The 19,425-nt window shown below is 36.5% G+C and overlaps 1 protein-coding gene across 3 annotated transcripts in view; it reads right to left on the bottom strand.

Moving 5' to 3' along the window:
* ZNRF2 (zinc and ring finger 2) overlaps nucleotides 1-19,425 on the bottom strand; it is a 100,104-nt gene that overhangs the window by 3,060 nt on the left and 77,619 nt on the right. The window contains exons 3-5 of one of the 3 annotated variants that reach the window (XR_007121417.1): nucleotides 17,889-17,965; nucleotides 11,936-12,041; nucleotides 2,631-2,710 (exon numbers count right to left, since the gene is read on the bottom strand). Coding sequence is in view for 2 of the 3 variants with exons in the window: in XM_047694481.1 (XP_047550437.1) it covers nucleotides 2,653-2,710; nucleotides 11,936-12,041 (164 nt within the window). In the remaining variant the exon portion in view is untranslated. Of the gene's footprint in view, nucleotides 1-2,630; nucleotides 2,711-11,935; nucleotides 12,042-16,783; nucleotides 16,817-17,888; nucleotides 17,966-19,425 lie in introns of those variants that run through there. The other 2 variants (XM_047694481.1, XM_047694482.1) reach the window with 2 other exon arrangements.

Raw genomic sequence — 19,425 nt, 5'->3', positions numbered from 1 at the left:
TATGCTGAAGAACATCAGAAATGCTGTATGTGCTGCTGCTATATGTCATGTTTTTTTTTGTTTTTTTTAATGTTTTAACAACAGAGATGCCTGGGTGGCTCAGTGGGTTAAGTGTCTGCCTCCAGCCAAGGTCAAGATCCCCAGGTCCTGGCTTCATTGGGGTGGGGGTGTGGGGGGGGTCCTTGCTCAGTAGGGAGCCTGCTTCTCCCTCTGCCTGCCACTCCACTTGCTTGTGCATTCTCCCTGGCAAAAAAGTACTATCTTTGGGAAAAAAACAAAACAAAATATGTTTTAGCAACAATAAATCCTCTTCAAACCCACAGGTTTAATCTGAGACAGCAAAAGGGATGGAAGGAATTTCTCATCTGACAAGTAAGAGCAGTCAGAACTGAAGCAAACACTTGAGTGAAGATATTCCACATCTGTACATTTGTAAAAATGACTTCAAGACGCAGAGAGATTCCACTGACTTGTAGATTTGTAAAGGCCGCTGCCACCAAACTAAGGTTTATATATATATATATATATATATTTATATTTATATATAAAAATCAATAAAAAGATAACACTGATGCATAAGGTAAGGAAACCGAAATGCTGTTTAAAACCAACATGCACAGACTATGAGATGAGACTCATGTCCCTTATGCCCCATAAGCTCATTTTAACACTAAAGGAAATTTAGCTGACTGGATGAAATAAAAACATTTTTATAACCATAAAATCCCACCTCACATAAAAAAGCTTACTGCTTCTAAAAGACACATTTTACCTATAGGTGGAAAACTTTAGACATATTACCTTGGTATGTAAAATATTAAGATAAAAATTTCATGTTATTAGCATGGGTTTTTAGTCCTTCTCTTTAAATGCTTCTACAATTTTAGCCATACTCTTAGTTTATTGGCCCAGACATAAGGTTACCCTGAAGATACTCCAAGCATCCTCCTCTTCAAAAAACCTGTTCACAGTAAAATAAAAACACACCTGCTCATATACTCAAAATATCACTCCATGGCCACTCTTCTTTTACACAGAAATCTTAACCCAATTCACACTTCTAGCGTGTCAAGGTCTGATCTGAATCACCTCATGGTAAAAGGTTCAAAGCCTACAGTCTTCTCGTACCCTCCAGCTTCTCCAGGAGTTCCCACTTCCCATGCAGAACCCTACCGTAGTGGTGACAGAGGTCTCCCTTGCTGCAGTTCTTACTTCAGTCGCTGTAAGGGCTATTAGGTGGCCTCAAATCGCCTCTGTCAATAATCTGCTGCTACTGAATTATCCTCATTAAGGACAATGATCTGTTCCAGTTTCCTGTCTTTAGTCTTAGCCATTCAGAAAAGACTGTTGGCAGTTACTGTCTTAGGTCTCTGAACACAAAGGCTCCAACTCCTGAAACAATTTCAGGATTGGCTAAAATGTTCTGCCTGTATGTAAAAACCCAATACTTTATGTCATTTCTGGAAGTCTTCTCATAAGAAGCTTTTCATATATACAAAGATATCAATTAACTATTTTTTTTTCACAAAGCTAAATGATGTCATTTCACTCACTCCATGGAATATGGAAAAGAGCAATTGTCAAGTGAGTATCATTCAATTCACTGGACATTTTCAGATAATGCAGGATAATGAGTAAGCTACATCAGCAGAGCAAAACAAGTTCTGTACTTGGTTTAAAATTCTTTTTTTTTCTTTTTTCCTCCTACTGTATAAACAGGCACTATGTAACATGCTGAGGATATTAAGGTACAAAATTAAACTGAATGAATGAGAACATGATGCAACTTCTCCAAGAAAAAGCCCCTACCTAATTATAGCAAAATAGCTAAGAATACAATCTTTGCAGCCAATATGCCTGAGTTCGAATCCCAATTCTACGAAGGAACTAGCTTGACAAGTCAAGTTTTGTAACCTCTAACTCTGTAACCTCAATCTGTATAATGGGAAAAGGGATAGCAAGAGTCCTGAGCTCAAAAGTTTGCTACAACAATTAGATGAGTTATTAATAGATGTAAAATGCTTATTAGAACAATGCCTGGTACATAATAATACAACATGAATGTTAACTAATTATTATGATTAGAATTATAATATTATATTGCATTACCTAAGAACATACCTGTCAAGTTTGGAATAAGAACATAGAATTTAATTCTGTTTCCTAAATGCATGCCCGGGACTACTGTGCATACTGCTTCTTAAAGTCATGAAATTAACTACTTTGGCCCTCAGATTTCTTAGTGGAAAAATGGGATAATATGTACTAATATGTACATATGTGTAATACATATATGAAGTTTATACCAACCATATGTTTCATGGATTTAAGCATTAAACTAAAATTAAAAGTGTTCTGAAGTACCAAGAATGGAGAAGTTAGTCAATATGTGACTTTCTTCAGGAATCAAAAAGTTGCATCTATGTATCTTTTCATGTGAGTTTTTTACATGGTTACCTAACAGTGTCTGGGATGGACACTCACACACATGCGCGTGCGCGCGCGCACACACACACACACACACACACACACACAGGCATGCTTCAATAAATGAATGACTAAAAATGGTGGCTGAGAATGTAGAACTTAGGTAACAAGTTAAAAAGCAATTAAAAAAAAGGGAAAATTACCTATAAAACAGGAAGCTGATGCTTAATCTGAAGGGTGCTCAGGGCAAGATCTATTTACTTCAAACCATTCATCTATGCAGCTAGAAAAAAACAAAACCAGAAAAATTGAAACACTTATTAATTATTGATGTAACAGCCATAAAAAAAAACCTCTTTCTTGACCTTAATATATATTTACAGGAAAAAAAATTCAGTATTTTAAACGAGCATATTTGGCATATGTAAGTAAAAGATAAGGATCTGTTTATTACATTTTGATCTTTTTTTTGGTACTCTCTATACCCAACTTGGGGCTTAAACTCATGACCCTAAGATCGAGTGGCATCCTCTTCGGATTGAGCCAGCCAGGCATCCCACATTGTCATTATTCAGAGCAGTTAAGGAAATAATCTTTGTAAAATTAAAGTACTTAAAGTTTAAATAGAACCATTACCAAAAGAAAATCTAAAGAACTACCACTTTACCAGTATTCAAAACTAAGTGACAAATCTGTACATTTTTCTCTTCAAAATATTCATTCATGTAAATATCAGTCTGTTCATGTACCTATCAATGTAATCAAAAACAGCTTTTAAATTCTAATTCTTGGGGCGCCTGGGTGGCTCAGTGGGTTAAAGCCTCTGCTTTTGGCTTGGGTCATGATCCCAGCTCTCTGCTCAGCGGGGAGCCCGCTTCCTCCTCTCTCTGCCTGCCTCTCTGCCTACTTGTGATCTCTGTCTGTCAAATAAAATCTTCAATAAATAAATAAATAAATAAATAAATAAATAAATAAATTCATTCTAATTCTTCACAGTACTGCATCTTTTAAGAGACTGTACTTTAATACTCACATGTAACTATAGCCCTTTATTTAATTCTATCCCATTCTACAATACATACACATATAAATACACAATCATCCAATTTATAAAGTATTTCATGACCTTATTAGAAGTTATATATTAGGGTGCATATAATTATCCTCACTGTAGATCTGCACTGTTCAATGCAGTAGCCACAAGCCACATGTGGCAATTTAAATTATGATTAGATAAAAGAAAAATGCAGTTCCTCAGTCACACTACCACATTTCAAGTGCTCAAGAGCCACACGCATAGCTATTGGCTAGTCTACGAGACAGCACAGATACAAAACATTTTCATCGCTGCAGAAAAGTTCCAGTTCACTGTGATAAATGGTAAGGCCTTGATAAGGTTAAGTAACTTGTCCAACAACTAGGTAGTTACCCAAGCAGAATGCAAACTGCTCAACATTCTCATAGTTGACACATGTCAAATTTACAAATGCCACAAACCTTGAAGGCTTGGCCAATATGCTTACAGGCAAAATTATTATGTATCATTCTCATACTGATAGGATAGTTTGGTGGGTAAAAATAATGGATGAAATTAAAAGGAAAACGGGTAAAGTATCTCATTCACACAATATTCTTTCAAATATCTAAAATAATTTGTTGCCACTTAGACTTTTGTTGTCTAAATAATCATGCCTACATTGGCTTTTTAGCCTGCATTCTATCCTACTTACTTGGCTCTAGTGGTCCCCTGGTCTACCGAAACATCCCTTAAATGGGGCGCTTGGGTGGCTCAGTTGGTTGAGCGTCCAACTCTTGATTTCAGCTCAGGTCATGATCTCAGGGTCGTGAGATCGAGCCCCATGTCCATCTCTGCACTAGGCCTGGAGTCTGCTTGGGATTCTTTCTTTCCCCCCTCCCTCTACCCCTGCCGCCCAACTCAAAAAAGGAGTACTGAACAAAATACTCCAGATATATTAACAACTCACTGTACTTATGTGATTAAAATGTGTAGTTATTTTACAAGCCATGTTAATTCTGACTCACACTGAGAAATTATCATTGTAATCTTCCATAAATACAAGCGTATTGCAATTTATGTGTCCATTCCTGACACTTTCAATGATGCTTGAACATTCTTATACAGGTCTCTTAGAGCTGGGCTACTCAAAGAGTGGCCCACAAACACAGTGCTAATCCATGAGCTGTTTATTTCACACTGGACCTGCACATCTAGTAGCAGCACTATTGTAGAGCCTAAGATCAAGAATTCCCCCAGGGCTTACACTTGGGAGTGCAATGACTGAGTGTAGAATATATACAGTGCACAACTGTGACAGAGTTATTCACCAAGTATACCAACTTACATCTGTGTGTTTACTGGCCATGTGGGTTCTTTTTTTTCCTGAATTGACTCTTAAAAACTTTTGACAAATTTTCTGTTTTGTCTTTTTCTTCTACGTTTATAGGAAGTTATTATCCAAATACTTCAGCTATAATGTAGTATACACATTTCTGATGAGCATTGCTTTCTATAAAATCATACACTAAAACTAACAGGGCTTATGGGAAAAACCATGTTAAAGAGAGACCACTCAAACAATACAACCTTGTAACCGGAACAAAGCTGTGTTTGTTCCAGATAAATAAAATACCACTGTAAATATAGGATTTTTTAAAAACAAGGGTGAAGTCAGCTTGACATAAAAAGGACTAAGGAAGGGGGTGCCTGGTTGGCTCAGTCAGTGGAGCAGGGGACTATGGATCTCAGAGTTGTGAGTTCAAGCCCCACCCTGGGTGTAGAGAGTACTTAAAAATAAAAAAGAGGACTGAGGAAGGATTAGTATTAATATGGGGACAAAAGCCCAATGCACAATTTGAGAACTAAGAATGAAGTAAGCAAGCACTTCCAAAGTGAAGCCCGTAGTCTAACTGAACTGGGTGTAAGAATGTTTGGGGGACGGATACTCTTATAGTATTAGGTACACCTCATATCCTGGGGCTGGGTTCCAGAACACTGCAATAAAGTAAGTATCACAATAAAAGGAGTCAAATCATTTTTTTTGTTTTCCAGTGCATATACGTATTGTGTGTGTGTGTGTGTGTGTGTAAAATTAAATGTAAGAGACAAGATAGCGGACCACTGGGGAAGGGAGAGAAAACTGAAAGGAAAGTCATCAGAGAGGGAGACAAACCATGAGAGACTCTTTCAACTCTAGGAAACAAACTGAGGGTTGCTGGAAGGGAGAGGGATGGGGTAACTGGGTGATGGGCATTAAGGAAGGCATGGGATGTGATGAGCACTGGGTGTTATACGCAACTGATGAATTACTGAACTCTGCATCTGAAACTAATGATATACTATTATACTGGCTAACTGAATTTAAATTAAAAGAAAATATACATAATTAATCTATATTTATAATAAACTTATTTTATTAATCTAATTAGAAATACTTTATTGCTAAAATAGGCTAACTACCATCTGAGCTTTTCATGAGTCATGATCACTGATCACTGTAACAAATAACGAACGAGAAAGTTTGAAATATCATTGGGAATTACCAAAATGTGACACAAAGACAGAAAGTATGCAAATGCTGTTGGGTAAATATTGTCAACAGACTTGCTCAAGGCAGGGTTGTGAGAAACCTTAAAATTTGTTTAAAAAAAGAAAAAAAAAAAAGCTCTGTATCTGTGAAACACAATAAAATGAAGTGCAATGCAACAGGGCATACCAAGTCTCCCACGGCCTGCTTCCATATGGACCTTCACCTGGTTTTATTTGACGGAGCAAACACTAATGCGCTGAGAAGTATTCTTTAAGAACCAGTATGAAGATCGTATCATGACACCGTCACTGTCCTCCCCCTTACCAACCGCAGCGCGCTAACTGCATTACGGAAGGCTGCCGGAGGAGAAACTTGTTTGACACCGTACCAGCAAAGTGTCGTTGTACGTACTGGAAAAAAACTCAATCTGAGGTCTAGTTTACTTTTACTTTTTTCTAGTATCACAATGCAAAAAAGTTTTAAATTTTAATACAAATTTATCAACTTTTCTTTCAAGCTTTTATTGGGGGGGTATCTTAGTCCTAAAAATATTTCTCACCAAGAGATCTACATTTCTCTACATTCTAACACCTTGATTTTTATTTCCATAGGCATGTTTAGTCAGTTGGGAACGGATTCTTATTTCAACTATAAAATAAGGATTGACTGTTTCTCTACATCAGTAACCAACTGATCTCAGGACCATTCACTGAATTCATTCTTTCTCTTGCTATTAATACCACCTCTGCCAAATCAATTTTTTATTCATTTACTTACCAAATATTTACATAGTATCTATTATGTGTAAGCACTTTCTAAAATTTAACTCATTTGAAACCTCCTAACAACCTGATGAAGTTGGTACTACCACCTCATTTTATAGACTGGGGGAGAGAAAAACTAAGTACAAGTTGACCAAGATCACACAATGAATTAGTGGAGGGGCTGGGATCTGAATGAGGAAGGCTTAACTCCCAAGAATCCATGCTTTAATTAAACAACCCTATGCTATGGTGACTCTCATATACACACAAATGTTTATGGACTCTATTCCTATGCACTTTCCATACTTGTCTTAACTAACAGTCTTAAAATGTGTCTGTACAGGGCAAGTCCCCCCCAGCACTTTCTTCTTCGTGACTATGACCGTTCTTCCCATATGGACTCTTTGGTTCATGTGTATTTTGGAATCCACTCATCAAATTACATGAAAAAGCTAGCTGAGATTTGAGTGAAATAATATTAACTACACAATTTGGGGTTAAGTGACATCTTTATGACATGGAGTCTTCCTATCCCCAAGATGGTATACCTCGAATTTTAAATCTTGTGTATCTTTCGGTAAAATTTTAAAATCTTGAGTATCTTTTGTAGGATGTATTCTCAACACAGCTTACAGCTGTTGTAGGCTTTGTGGCTGTTAATGTCATTATTCTATTAAAAGAAAGGTTTTAGGGGCGCCTGGGTGGCTCAGTGGGTTAAGCCGCTGCCTTCGGCTCAGGTCATGATCCCAGGTCCTGGGTTCGAGCCCCACATCGGGCTTTCTGCTCAGCAGGGAGCCTGCTTCCTCCTCTCTCTCTGCCTGCCTCTCTGCTTACTTGTGATTTCTCTCTGTCAAATAAATAAATAAAATCTTTAAAAAAAAAAAAAAAGAAAGGTTTTATTTTCTTTTTTCTTACTGGGATATAAATGCAACCAATTTTCATGTTGAGCTCCTATCTAGCAACCCTGCTAAATTCTTAATCCCCCCCCCTTTTTTAAGATTTTATTTATTCATTTGACAGACAGAGATCACAAGTAGGCAGAGAGGCAGGCAGAAAGAGAGGGAGAAGCAGGCTCCCCGCTGAGCAGAGAGCCCGATGCGGGACTTGATCCCAGGACCTTGAGATCATGACCTAAGCTGAAGGCAGTGGCTTAACCCACTGAGCCACCCAGGCGCCCCTCCCCCCCCCTTTTTTAAAGAAAGAGAGCAAAAGAGAGAGCACACACATATGTGTACAGAAGGTGAGGGACAGAAAGAGAGAATCTTAAGCAGGCTCCATCTCAGGGAGGCCAGATTTGATGACCCTGAGATCATGACCTGAGCCGCAATTGAGAGCTGGATGCTTGACTGACTGAGCCACCCAGGCGCCTCAGTGTTCATTAATTTTTTTCTAAAGATCTTATTTATTTGAGACAGAAACAGGGAGCAAGCGAGTGAACGGGAGTCAGGGGAGAAGCAGAGGGAGAGCCCTCTGAGCAGGGAGCCCAACACTGGGCCCTATGATCATGACCTAGCTGAAGTCAGACACTTAACCAACTGAGCCACCCAGGCACCCCTCTTATTCATTTTAATAATTTATCTAACATTTATTCTTTAATTTTAATAATTTATCTAACATCTATTCTTTGCTTTTGTTTTGAAATCATTAATTCCTAAGTATAGAGTTTTACTGAATGTTTTCTCACATTTGTTGAGAAAATATGGTCTTTCTCCTTTGTTAATGTGGTATACTATATATATAAATTTTCTCATCTTTTTAAAAAAGATTTAATTTATTTGTCAAAGAGAGAGTGAGCGAGAGAGATAGAGCACACAAGCAGGCAGAGTGGAAGGCAGAGGCAGAGAGAGAAGCAGGCTCCCTGCTGAGCAGGGAGCCCAATGCAGGACTCCATCCCAGGACCCCAGGATCATGACCTGAGCTGAAGGCAGCGGCTTAACTGAATGAGCCACCCAGGCGCCCCTAGATTTTCTAATCTTACAGTGTCTTTACATTCCTAGCATAAATCTAACTTAGTCATGAGGCATTACTTCAGATATATATTGATGAATTTGGTTTGCTAATATGTTTTTGGATTTTTTCCATTTATGTTCCTAAATAAGAGTGCCTTCTAATTTACTTTCCTATACTTGTCTGATTTTACTTATTTTTTAAAGATTTATTTGTCATGGGGCGCCTGGGTGGCTCAGTGGATTGGAGCCTCTACTCTCGCTCGGGTCATGATCTCAGGGTCCTGGGATCGAGCCCCGCATCTGGCTCTCTACTCAGTGCGGAGCCTGCTTCCCCTTCTCTCTCTGCCTCTCTGCCTACTTGTATTCTATCAAATAAATAAATAAAATCTGGAAAAAAAAAAAAAAAGAAGATTCTCTTTTAAAAAAAGAAAAAAAAGACTTCTTTGTCAGAAAGAGAGAGCACAAGCAAGAGGAGTGGCAGGCAGGAGGAGAAACAGACTCGCTGCTGAGCAAGGAGCCTGATGCAGTACTAGATCATGACCTGCGCCAAAGGCAGAGGCTTAACCGACTGAGCCACCCAGGCGTCCCACCTTATCTGATTTTTAGTATCAAGTTTATACTATTTTCATAAAATAAGTGGGAGAACCTACAATCTTTTCCTACTATTTGAGGTGCTTACAATCGTTAACATGGTATTCTTTGGATGTCTGGTAGAACCTGCTGTCAAACCATCTTCAGTAGGCCTGTTTTTAGGTCTTGTCTTAATTTTTAATATTTGTTGTTTTTCAAGGTCTTTTTTTTAATTTTTATTTATTTATTTATTTTACAAAGAGAGACACAGGGAGAGAGGAACACAAGCAAGGGGAGTAGGAGAGGGAGAAGCAAGCTTCCTGCTGAGCAGGGATCCTGATGCAGGGCTCGATGCCAGGACCTGGGGATCATGACCTGAGCTGAAGGCAGATACTTAACAACTGAGCCACACAGGCACCTCTCAAGGTTTGTCTTAATAACTACTTGTAATAGTTATTAGTCAACTCAGATTTTCTATTTCTCTTTGAATCATTTTGGTAATTACTATATATCATAACATTTAATTAATAATATATAATATATATTATATAAAATATAATATATAATGAATTGGAAATATAGTAATATTCTTAAGGAAATGACCTGTTCTGTTCATATTTTTAAATCAAAGACTGTAAAATTTTTCACAAAATTTTCCAATTATTTTTCAATTCTACCGTTTCTCAGTTATCTGTCATTCCTATACTGTTCACTTTCTCCTTCTAGCTACAAACCTTCCAGAGGCATATCTATTCTATTCATCTTTAAAGAACCAACTTTTGGGGCGCCTGGGTGGCTCAGCGGGTTAAAGCCTCTGCCTTCGGCTCAGGTCATGATCCCAGGGTCCTGGGATCAAGCCCCACATCGGGCTCTCTGCTCAGCAGGGAGCCTGCTTCCTCTCTCTCTCTCTCTCTCTCTCTGCCTGCCTCTCTGCCTACTTGTAATCTCTGTCAAATAAATAAATAAATAAAATCTTTAAAAAAATAAAGAACCAACTTTTGGCTTTGGTGGTCTCTACTCTAGTGTGTAATTTTTTATTTCATTATTTTCTTCTCTCACCTTTATTATTTTGCTCTATTTTGTGTTTATTCATTTTTCTAATTTCTTAAGGAAGAACTTGTTTAATGATTTTGTCTTTCTTCCTACTCTAACACAAGCCTTCCAAGGATCACCCTAGAAAATGTCAAAAGGGTTTTTCATTATTATTCAGTTTTGAGTATTTTTAAGCTCCATTATTTCTTTTCTTTTTGGGGGGTGGGTGGGAATGGGGAGAGAATCCTAAAGAGAGCTCCACTCCCAGTGCGAGGCCCAACAGAGGGCTTGATCTCAGCACCCTGAGATCGTGACCTGAGCTGAAATCATGAGTCAGACACTTAGCCAACTGAGTCACCCAGGCGCCCCCTCCATTGTATTTCTTCTTTAATCTACAAATTAATTAATATTATGTGTGAAGATTATTCATCTTTTATTACCAATATATAACTGGCCAGAGAACAGCTAGCTTTCTGTATGGCACCAATTTTTTATAGTTTGCTAAAACTTATGGCCCAGTACACCATTAATTTCTGTATATTTCACATGTGCTTTTCTTGAAAAGAAAATGTACTAATTGCTAGGTGCAGATACACATACATCCATTAGACAAACCTGTTAACTGTACTGTTTGATTTTTCTAGGTCCTGACTCGTTTTGTGTTTACCTGCTTGAGTCAATGAGAACTGTGCTGAAATTTCCCATTATCATGACATTTTTGTCCACTTTTTCTGACAGTTCTATAAATATTTATCTTGAGACTATGTTCTTAGGTTCATGCAAAACTGAGCTTTAAATACCTTTATGATAGATACCATACTAGTAATATTTTTGTTAAATTTATTTTGTCTGATATTAATTTAGCTTTGTCAGTTTGCTTGTAGTCCATATTCACCCAGACATAATTTTCTATTTCTTCCTTCACTTTCACATTTTTCTATATGCTTATGTTTACATGTGTTGCTCAGCAATGGCATATCCCAATCTTTCAGTCTGCTTTCAACTGATGAGTTTTATTTAGATTAAAATTACTGATAATTGATTTATTTTTGCCTCATTTTGTATTATTTATTGTGTTCTCTATGCTTTTCCCCAATCACACCTTTAAATAAAATTCTACCTCATTATTTTTATTGGTTTGAAATGTTATGGTTTTCTGTTTTTTTCTGTTTACCTTAAAAGATTTTTTTTTTTTTAAATCTAAAAATCTTCCTATGTTGCTCTAAAACCAAGAATACTTTATGAGACTCTAGATGGATGTTGGAGCCAAACAGAGGTGGCTAAAATCTCACCGCTTCCACTTACTAGCCATGTGACCTTGATAGATTTTCTGTGGTTCCTCGGCTTATTCCCTCGATCATAAAATGGGATTGTTACAAGGTTTACAGGAGATTACCTCGCTAGATTGTTATGGACAATACCTGGGTAACAGCAGATATTTAACAAATGGTAGATTTCTGGATACAAACCAGATCTGGGCTTAAATCTTAGTTCTAGCAGGTAAAAAGGGCTGTTGTTTTTTAAGAAACAGGGGGAGGGTGTTTCAATTAAGAAGAGAACTTTTCAGCCCTAAGGACAATGTCTGAAATTTTGAGAAGCATCTCTTACTCTACTATCAACTTGGTAAACATAAAAAGAAACTTACCCTTTATGATATATGCATAGACAAGGCAGTCGTGCTATAGTATCTCCCTGCTGCAATTCTTCAAGGCATATTGCACATTCCCCAGCATCTTTACTCAGTACATCCTCTGAGGAAAGAGAAAGTGAATTCAGGACAATAAAACTGAAAGATGAATTATGGGAACACCACTTAGTAAAGAGTGGTGACTCTTTACATTTTGTCATATTTGGCATATTTTGTCAGAAATACATAAAACACGTATTTGAAATACTATTGAGTCAGTGAATAATACTTACCTTTACTTATAGACAGAATCTTATTTCCATTTCCATTTCACTGAAGCATTACAGTAAGCAAGAACAGTGCAGAATCCTCCAACTTTTAAAGGACTTTGCCATAAAACTTCATCAGCAAGTCAGTTATTTGCAATTTGGAATTCATTTTCCTTCTCTTACTAATCAATATTAATTTGATGCCCAAGATAGCTAAAAAAAACAAACTTAAGAGTATAATGTGGCTGAAAAGATATAAAAATACTATTATAATTTTTAAAATTCTAAAGTAACAAAATTGGTAAGCTAAAGAAATCACCCTGAGTATGGACTTCTTAAAAAGGTCTGCTTAACTCAAGAAAATCAAAAAAAGGTAAAGTTTTGTGTAGACTCTGAAAGGGACTTTTGGAAACTTGAGGATTTCAGATATGCAACAATTCTTCTTACTCCTTTTCTAGAACACTGCCTGGCCACACCAGGCAGCAATTAGACTGGCTTTCAGAGGGCCCTGCAGAGTGTTTAAAATAGTGCTACAGTAAAACCCTTTACAAAGTGAAAACTCCTTTGGGGGGGGTGGATTTCCTTCAATTGATGTTTTATACTAAAAATTTAAATTTTTTTAAATGTTGAAGCTTAATTTTTTAAAGGATCTTGCCAAAAACAAGAGTATGTTAGCCAGACAAAATGATGAAGAACTAAAACATGCCACTGCTAGAGTATGGAAAAACTGCCAAATATATGAGAATGTATACTCGTAAGTGTAGAGAAGGGAAAACTAAAGCAGGAAAACAATATGAATTTATACCACAAGTAATTAAATTACTGCCTGTAGAAATAAAAATCAAATAGGCTAGAGAAAAGACTTAGACCAACCTCTATCTAAATGCTGAAAGTGCAAGGTTCTTTTAAAAGTTCCTAAAATTATCTGGCTGGTTCTCCCACACCTCCTATAAAAACCAACAAACTTAATTGTGCATATACCTGTAACTGTTCCCTGTAGAAAGTGCATTCTCTAAGAGGTAGTTCGCCCTTCAGTTATTCATTTTGAGAGCACAGTAAGAGGAAACACAGACTCTATTTCTACTGGGTCTACACCAGCAGACAGATCATTTACCTGTAAGGCTGGAGGGGGTAATAGGGCAACCTCTGCAGAAAAAGGCCTTGGCAAGAAAAATTTTTGTATTCAGAATCTAGGGAATATGGATGGGATGATTTTAGCCAACTACTGGGTAGTTCACAAGCCTATGTATGACAATCAGAAACTTGACCAGGATAAGTAAAGCTGGATAAATGGAAAATGATCTCATTAACACCCCCCTCTAGTATCTTATCACCATTTTTCTCTTCTTCACTGTGGAGGTCCCACCCTCTACCTCTACTCCACCCAACCAAACCCTGACCCCAAGTCTCTCCTTCCTTCTCTTGATCTCCATTTTTCTCTTATTGTTCTGGATCGCTTTCCACAGATTAATGTTTATGTAAAAAGTTTAATGTAAAAAAACAAAAAAACCTAATTAGTGGCTATTAATTGGTATACTGGAACCCACAAAAGGAGGCCACTCCACTGGCTCCACCCATGTCACAAATCTAAACCTAAATCTTTCTGCCTTTATGGAAAACACCTCACTATCAAGGCAACTTAACACCAGTCACAATCCTCCAACTTGGCTTTAGCTAGCTGAAGTTACCCTAGAAAACAGGGCCTTCCAGGCATTCCACCCCCTTTCCGGCTGCCTCTTCTAACATATAAAAGCCACTCTTGAGAGAATACCTTCAAAAGTAGTGGAGAAGCATTGTACTCCCTCAATCTATGGATTATTTTCCCTTGAATAACGTACATCAAACTCATTACTTAATTGTTTCAGTTTTGCCATATGACACTAAGGATGACAGCAGTGAGAGGATGTGAAGGAGACACTGAAGATCTTACTAAAGGCCTGTAACTCCAAATAATATAGCATATTCTCACAGCATCAATTTCTTTCACCGCAAAGATATACCATGATATACCACATCATTAACAATGAATGTGAGTTATACAATAAACTTAAAAAAAAAGACACTTTTTACCAAGCCTTAAAAAAAAAAAAACCCATTAAAATGACCAAAAAAAAAAAAAAAATCAACTTTAAGATGCATCTCATTTTCCAGAGTTATTAAAGTATGAAAAGGAAGAATGTCTCAGAATTGGTGAAATATGATATCACATTTTCTATCTTTTGGAATATATTACTATTGGATCTAGATTTAAATCAAAATGAACCATATAATCTCTATATTATCTTATTTAAGAAAATGAAACAGACCAGCTTTTAAAAAATAAAAAGCACTATCATATTTCTGCCACATGCTACTATGTAACAGATTGTCAGCACTAAATGAAAAGAACTGAAAATCATTAAGTATAAGCTCCTGAATGCACTGTTCACAGAAAAGTGTCTTAACAATACTTTTATGGTGACCTATGACCAAGTCTCAATTCTTTATTAGAATAGGTCTTTAAAAATCTTTGAGTTGGGAAAATTTTAGTATCTTGAAGGTCTTGGTTTTATCCTGTTTTTAAGTAAAACTATTTATGGTACAACAAAGACAAATATAATCTGCATATAATTAACAATAATGATATTTATTTTAAGAATATACTGCTATGCTTTGCAGGTACTAAGTTAAAAATAATCATTTTAGTTTAATCTAAAATGCCGTATTAAAGTCAGCCATTTAATCGTAAGCTCCCTAAGCCCTAGTAATGAAAAATAATCAAAACTACATATTCTATGTTAAGAAAGGTACACCTATATACAAGAATATCCCAAGCAAATTTCAATACAGAAGCCACCTATATTCACTGTAAATAGCTTCAAGTGAAATGATCTCTGCTTAGAAAATTAAAAGGTGGGGCGCCTGGGTGGCTCACTGGGTTAAAGCCTCTGCCTTCGGCTCAGGTCATGATCCCAGGGTCCTGGGATTGAGCCCCGCATCGGGCTCTCTGCTCAGTGGGGAGCCTGCTTCCTTCTCTCTCTCTCTCTGCCTGCCTCTCTGCTTACTTGTAATCTCTGTCTGTCAAATAAATAAATAAAATCTTTAAAAAAAAAAAAAAAGAAAATTAAAAGGTAGCCTGACCATATTACAGCCAGTAATCAAACTGTATTTTGATAGGCAACTCTGAGTCAAAAGACAGTTCATTCACTGCAAAACCTGGGTTGCTGTCTCAAATAGCAAATGAGTAACTTTCAGATTTAAAATTCACTATGCAACACGGTTCATTTTTACCTACATGGGGGTTTGCTAGGATAGTCCCCTCTCCCATCCCATTATGACAGTGTCCTTCCATTCAAAGGAAAGTTTTGAGCTGGGTAATGGAAAACATTCAGAGTTAAATATGGTTGGGAAAAACTACTAAATCCAGGACACTGAAGCATCTTCAAGACAGCTGGGGGAAAAATGTTAAAAATCTTTAGCTAGTCAATGTCAATTGAAAACATTCACAAAGGTACTACTATAAGCAATATGAAGTCAACATTTCAGGACTGCAATACATCGAAGGCAGACTATTAATAGTCAAAATTGTTTATTAGAGAAGTAGAGAAAGGAACACTAAGAGACTTAACTTCCCTAGTTAGCTAGTCTGACTGGATTCCAGCTCTCCACAAGCACTTATAAACCAGAGGGACTAAAGATAGTTAATAGGAAACTACACTTTTACTGCTTTTTCAAATGCTGCTGTTGTCCTACCTAAACATTTGGAACACTAAAAAGTTAAATCACTGTACTGTTTACTAGTCTCTCTTTTTTGTCTTATTCATATGGTGTGGGCATTAATTTAGATATACTGATACGGGAAAAGAAGAATTAAACCAGGAAGAGAGCAATGTTTTCTAACTAGAGGTGGGCACCAGAATCACTTGGGTAGGCATTCTATCTCAATACAGAAGAAAGTAAATTACACATACATGGGCCCCATCCCTAGAGATTCTGTAATCTACACCTGTCCCAGAAACACAACTGCTATCAATTGTACAGTATGGTAAAGTAGAAAGAACATAAGATTTAAAGTTGAAAATAGGAATTTCTATCCTCCCAGTTACCTATGTAACCTCCAAAATGTTGCTCAACTTTGAGTTTTCTTTTAGTCTTCTTTAATATCGGTATAAAAAAGGCACTCAAAATATTATAGAGAGGATATTTTAAAGAATTATGTAAAAGGGGAGTCTGGGTGGCTCAGTGGGTTAAAGCCTCTGCCTTCAGCTCAGGTCATGGTTCCGGGGTCCTGGGATTGAGCTTCGCATCAGGCGCTCTGCTCAGCAGGGAGCCTGCTCCCCCCCCACCTGCCTCTCTGCCTACTTGTGATCTCTGTCAAATAAATAAATAAAATCTTTTCAAAAATAAATAAAGAATGAATTATGTGAAAAACTTTTTAAATTATCGAAACATTATACAAAATATTCATTGTTATTACCCTTCTTTTCAGAAAGTACTTTTCAGACTTCCCCCAAAACAAAGCTGGTCATTTTTTATCTTTTTCTCCTCATTCTGGTATTGTAGTTGTTTGAACTTCACATGATGTCATTAATAATTCCATGGCCACCAGAAACTTCTACAGGATAATGTTGACCTAACCATTTCTAGAGACCTATTGTAGTTCCAAGGGTGGGAAAAAGTCCATGCAAAAAACACTGCCCGATTTTTCAATGTTCTGGCTTCATTCTATATTTAAAAGTACTATAAATGTCCCCTCTGTTACGTATCTTTACATATAGTTAATGTACTCTATTTATTAATCCTATGACGTAACTAATGTTACCTCTATTTTACAGATAAGGAAACTGAGGCTCGAAGAAGTTAAGTAACTTAGCAGAAATTACTAACCTAAGTTCTGGGGTTAGGATTCAATTTTAGGCTAAGTCATTTACTACATGAATTTTGCTACAAGAAACAATTTCACTTTAAAATAGCATAAATAGTGAAGCAAATGACCTGTTTCAGGCTACCTTAAGTATGAAATACTCAAGACAGAGAAGGCTACGTATTTAGAGGAAGTATATTCACGACTGGTCATATGCTTTATCTTCTGGAGTAATTGAGCTGTCAAAACTGGTATCAGAAATGAGCTTACACTTTACTGCTTACTTCCTTGTATGAACTTTTCTATGGTGACAGAAACAGCCTTTTTATCTGTGCTGCCTAACTGAAAGCTACTAGCCACATATGGCCTGAAAACAGCACTTGAAATGTGGTCAGCATAACTGAAAAACTGAATTTTAAACTTTCTTTCATTTTAGTAAAATACAAAACCTGAAAATAATGTGATAGATAAGCAACATACATTTATAAACTAATTAAAAACTTCTGTAGATTGCTATTTCACTTATAGCCTCAAGCTCTTACTTTGCATTGCCCAAAAAATTACTTAAAATTCAAGCAGCCAAATAAGCAAAATTAAAATATTTAGCAAGTACAAGCACATATCCATATAGTTATTGCAGATCAAGACATGAAAAAAAGCAGACAGCCCCCCCCCCAAAAAAAATCCTTTTGAAAAGAAAGAGAACAAATAAGACCAAATTTGTTAGAGGCAGCCAAGAAAACTCCATGCGAAAATTTCATAATCATCACAACTTTATTTTCAGATCAAGCATCCAAACAGATATATGATCTTTTCAGCAAAATACAATGCCAAGCACTACTATGATCAGGCATGTTACCTGAAGACTTATTTTTTGTTCTTGAACCCTCAATGATAGCAGTAGAAAACAAAAGCAGCTGAAATGTGAAATAATCCCTAGAAAAATCAAGAATTAAAAAAATTCGTAACATTAGTAAGAAGCAATTACTCAAAGAATGAAAAATAGGGGCTCACAGGGCTTATTAATAAATACTTTCAGAAATAAATTTATCTCCAGTGGACTTAAAAGACAAAGTTAACATTAGATCATAGATCCGTGAGCTGCTACTGTACTTAAATATCGTTAAGGGGAACTAGAAATGATACTTAACAGAGGCAAACTGCCATTTTCACTATAAGACAAATACATCAATAAAAACATGGGAATGACCTTTATTAAAATGCCTAAAACTCAAAGTTCATGGTCAACATCTGCTTTTATCCTTTTTAGACACTCTGGTTCAACTAGGAATTGTTGGCTTCCTCTGCCTTGACGCCACTGATGATTACTACATCAAGGTTTTCTTTAAATATAACTGAGAACTGACTGAACACATAGCTACTTTTCATCTATATTGTTAGAAACAATTTAATATTAAGACTATTTCTTTAAAAGTGGATAGAACTTCTGACCTTTCTGATGACTCTTAAGGAAAAATGTGTATTCCTGGAAATATTTTTGGAAATGCAGACATTTGGCACCTTCTCCAAGAAAATAAAAATGTAAGTGGAATAAAATGGAACCTAAACTAAAGACTTTAATAGGTAAAATATACAAAAGGAACACAGACTCAATAAATAGATTTAGCTTTCTTGGGCCTTTTGTTCTTAACTTACTTTAAAAGGCTAGCTAGGGTTGAGTATTATATAAAATTGGGTATGTAACAAACTGCCAGAAGTCATACAAGTCACCCAAGAAATTATTAGATTACCAAATAATTCCCTAATCTTCAAATCAAGAGAACTTTCTTATGCCCCCTCCCTGTCACAAATGAACAATAAACCAAAATTCACAACCAAACACTAACTTGTAAATTCTAAACCAGTTATTTTCTCAGACAAGGTATCCACATTAAAAAGTAAAGGAATATTCTGCAACTGCTGAACACACAAAAATAGAAAATATAGACTTTGAACTAAACTTAAATTTGGTCCACCTTTGTTTTGAATCACTGCAGAGAGAAAAACACCGGTCCTAAAAATACAAAAAAAGCTGATTTTCAAGCTTCATTTCTTATTGTGTACGTTTAAAATTAGGTTAATGTATTAAATTATAACGTAGGCTACTAATAGCAATACAGAGAGAGTTAAGCAACCTGGGTAATAGGATGTAACAACAACAACAAACTGTTATTTATACACAGTTCTAGGTTCAAATTCCAACTCTTCGACTTACTTAGCAATATAATGAGAATAACAATACCTATGTCATAGGGGAGTGGTAAGAATTAAGTAAGACCTGTGAAATGTCTAGCACTGTAGCTGGCAAGCACCAGGCAAGTTCTGAAGATTAGCTATGTCACCACCAGCAAGAGAAGGACTCTTCCTCTGAGTTTGTTTTCTCCAATCTAAAGAAA

Source organism: Lutra lutra, chromosome 11 (assembly GCF_902655055.1).
Source record: "Lutra lutra chromosome 11, mLutLut1.2, whole genome shotgun sequence".
Lineage (NCBI taxonomy): Eukaryota > Metazoa > Chordata > Mammalia > Carnivora > Mustelidae > Lutra > Lutra lutra.
This window is presented reverse-complemented; position numbering and strand designations above follow the sequence as displayed.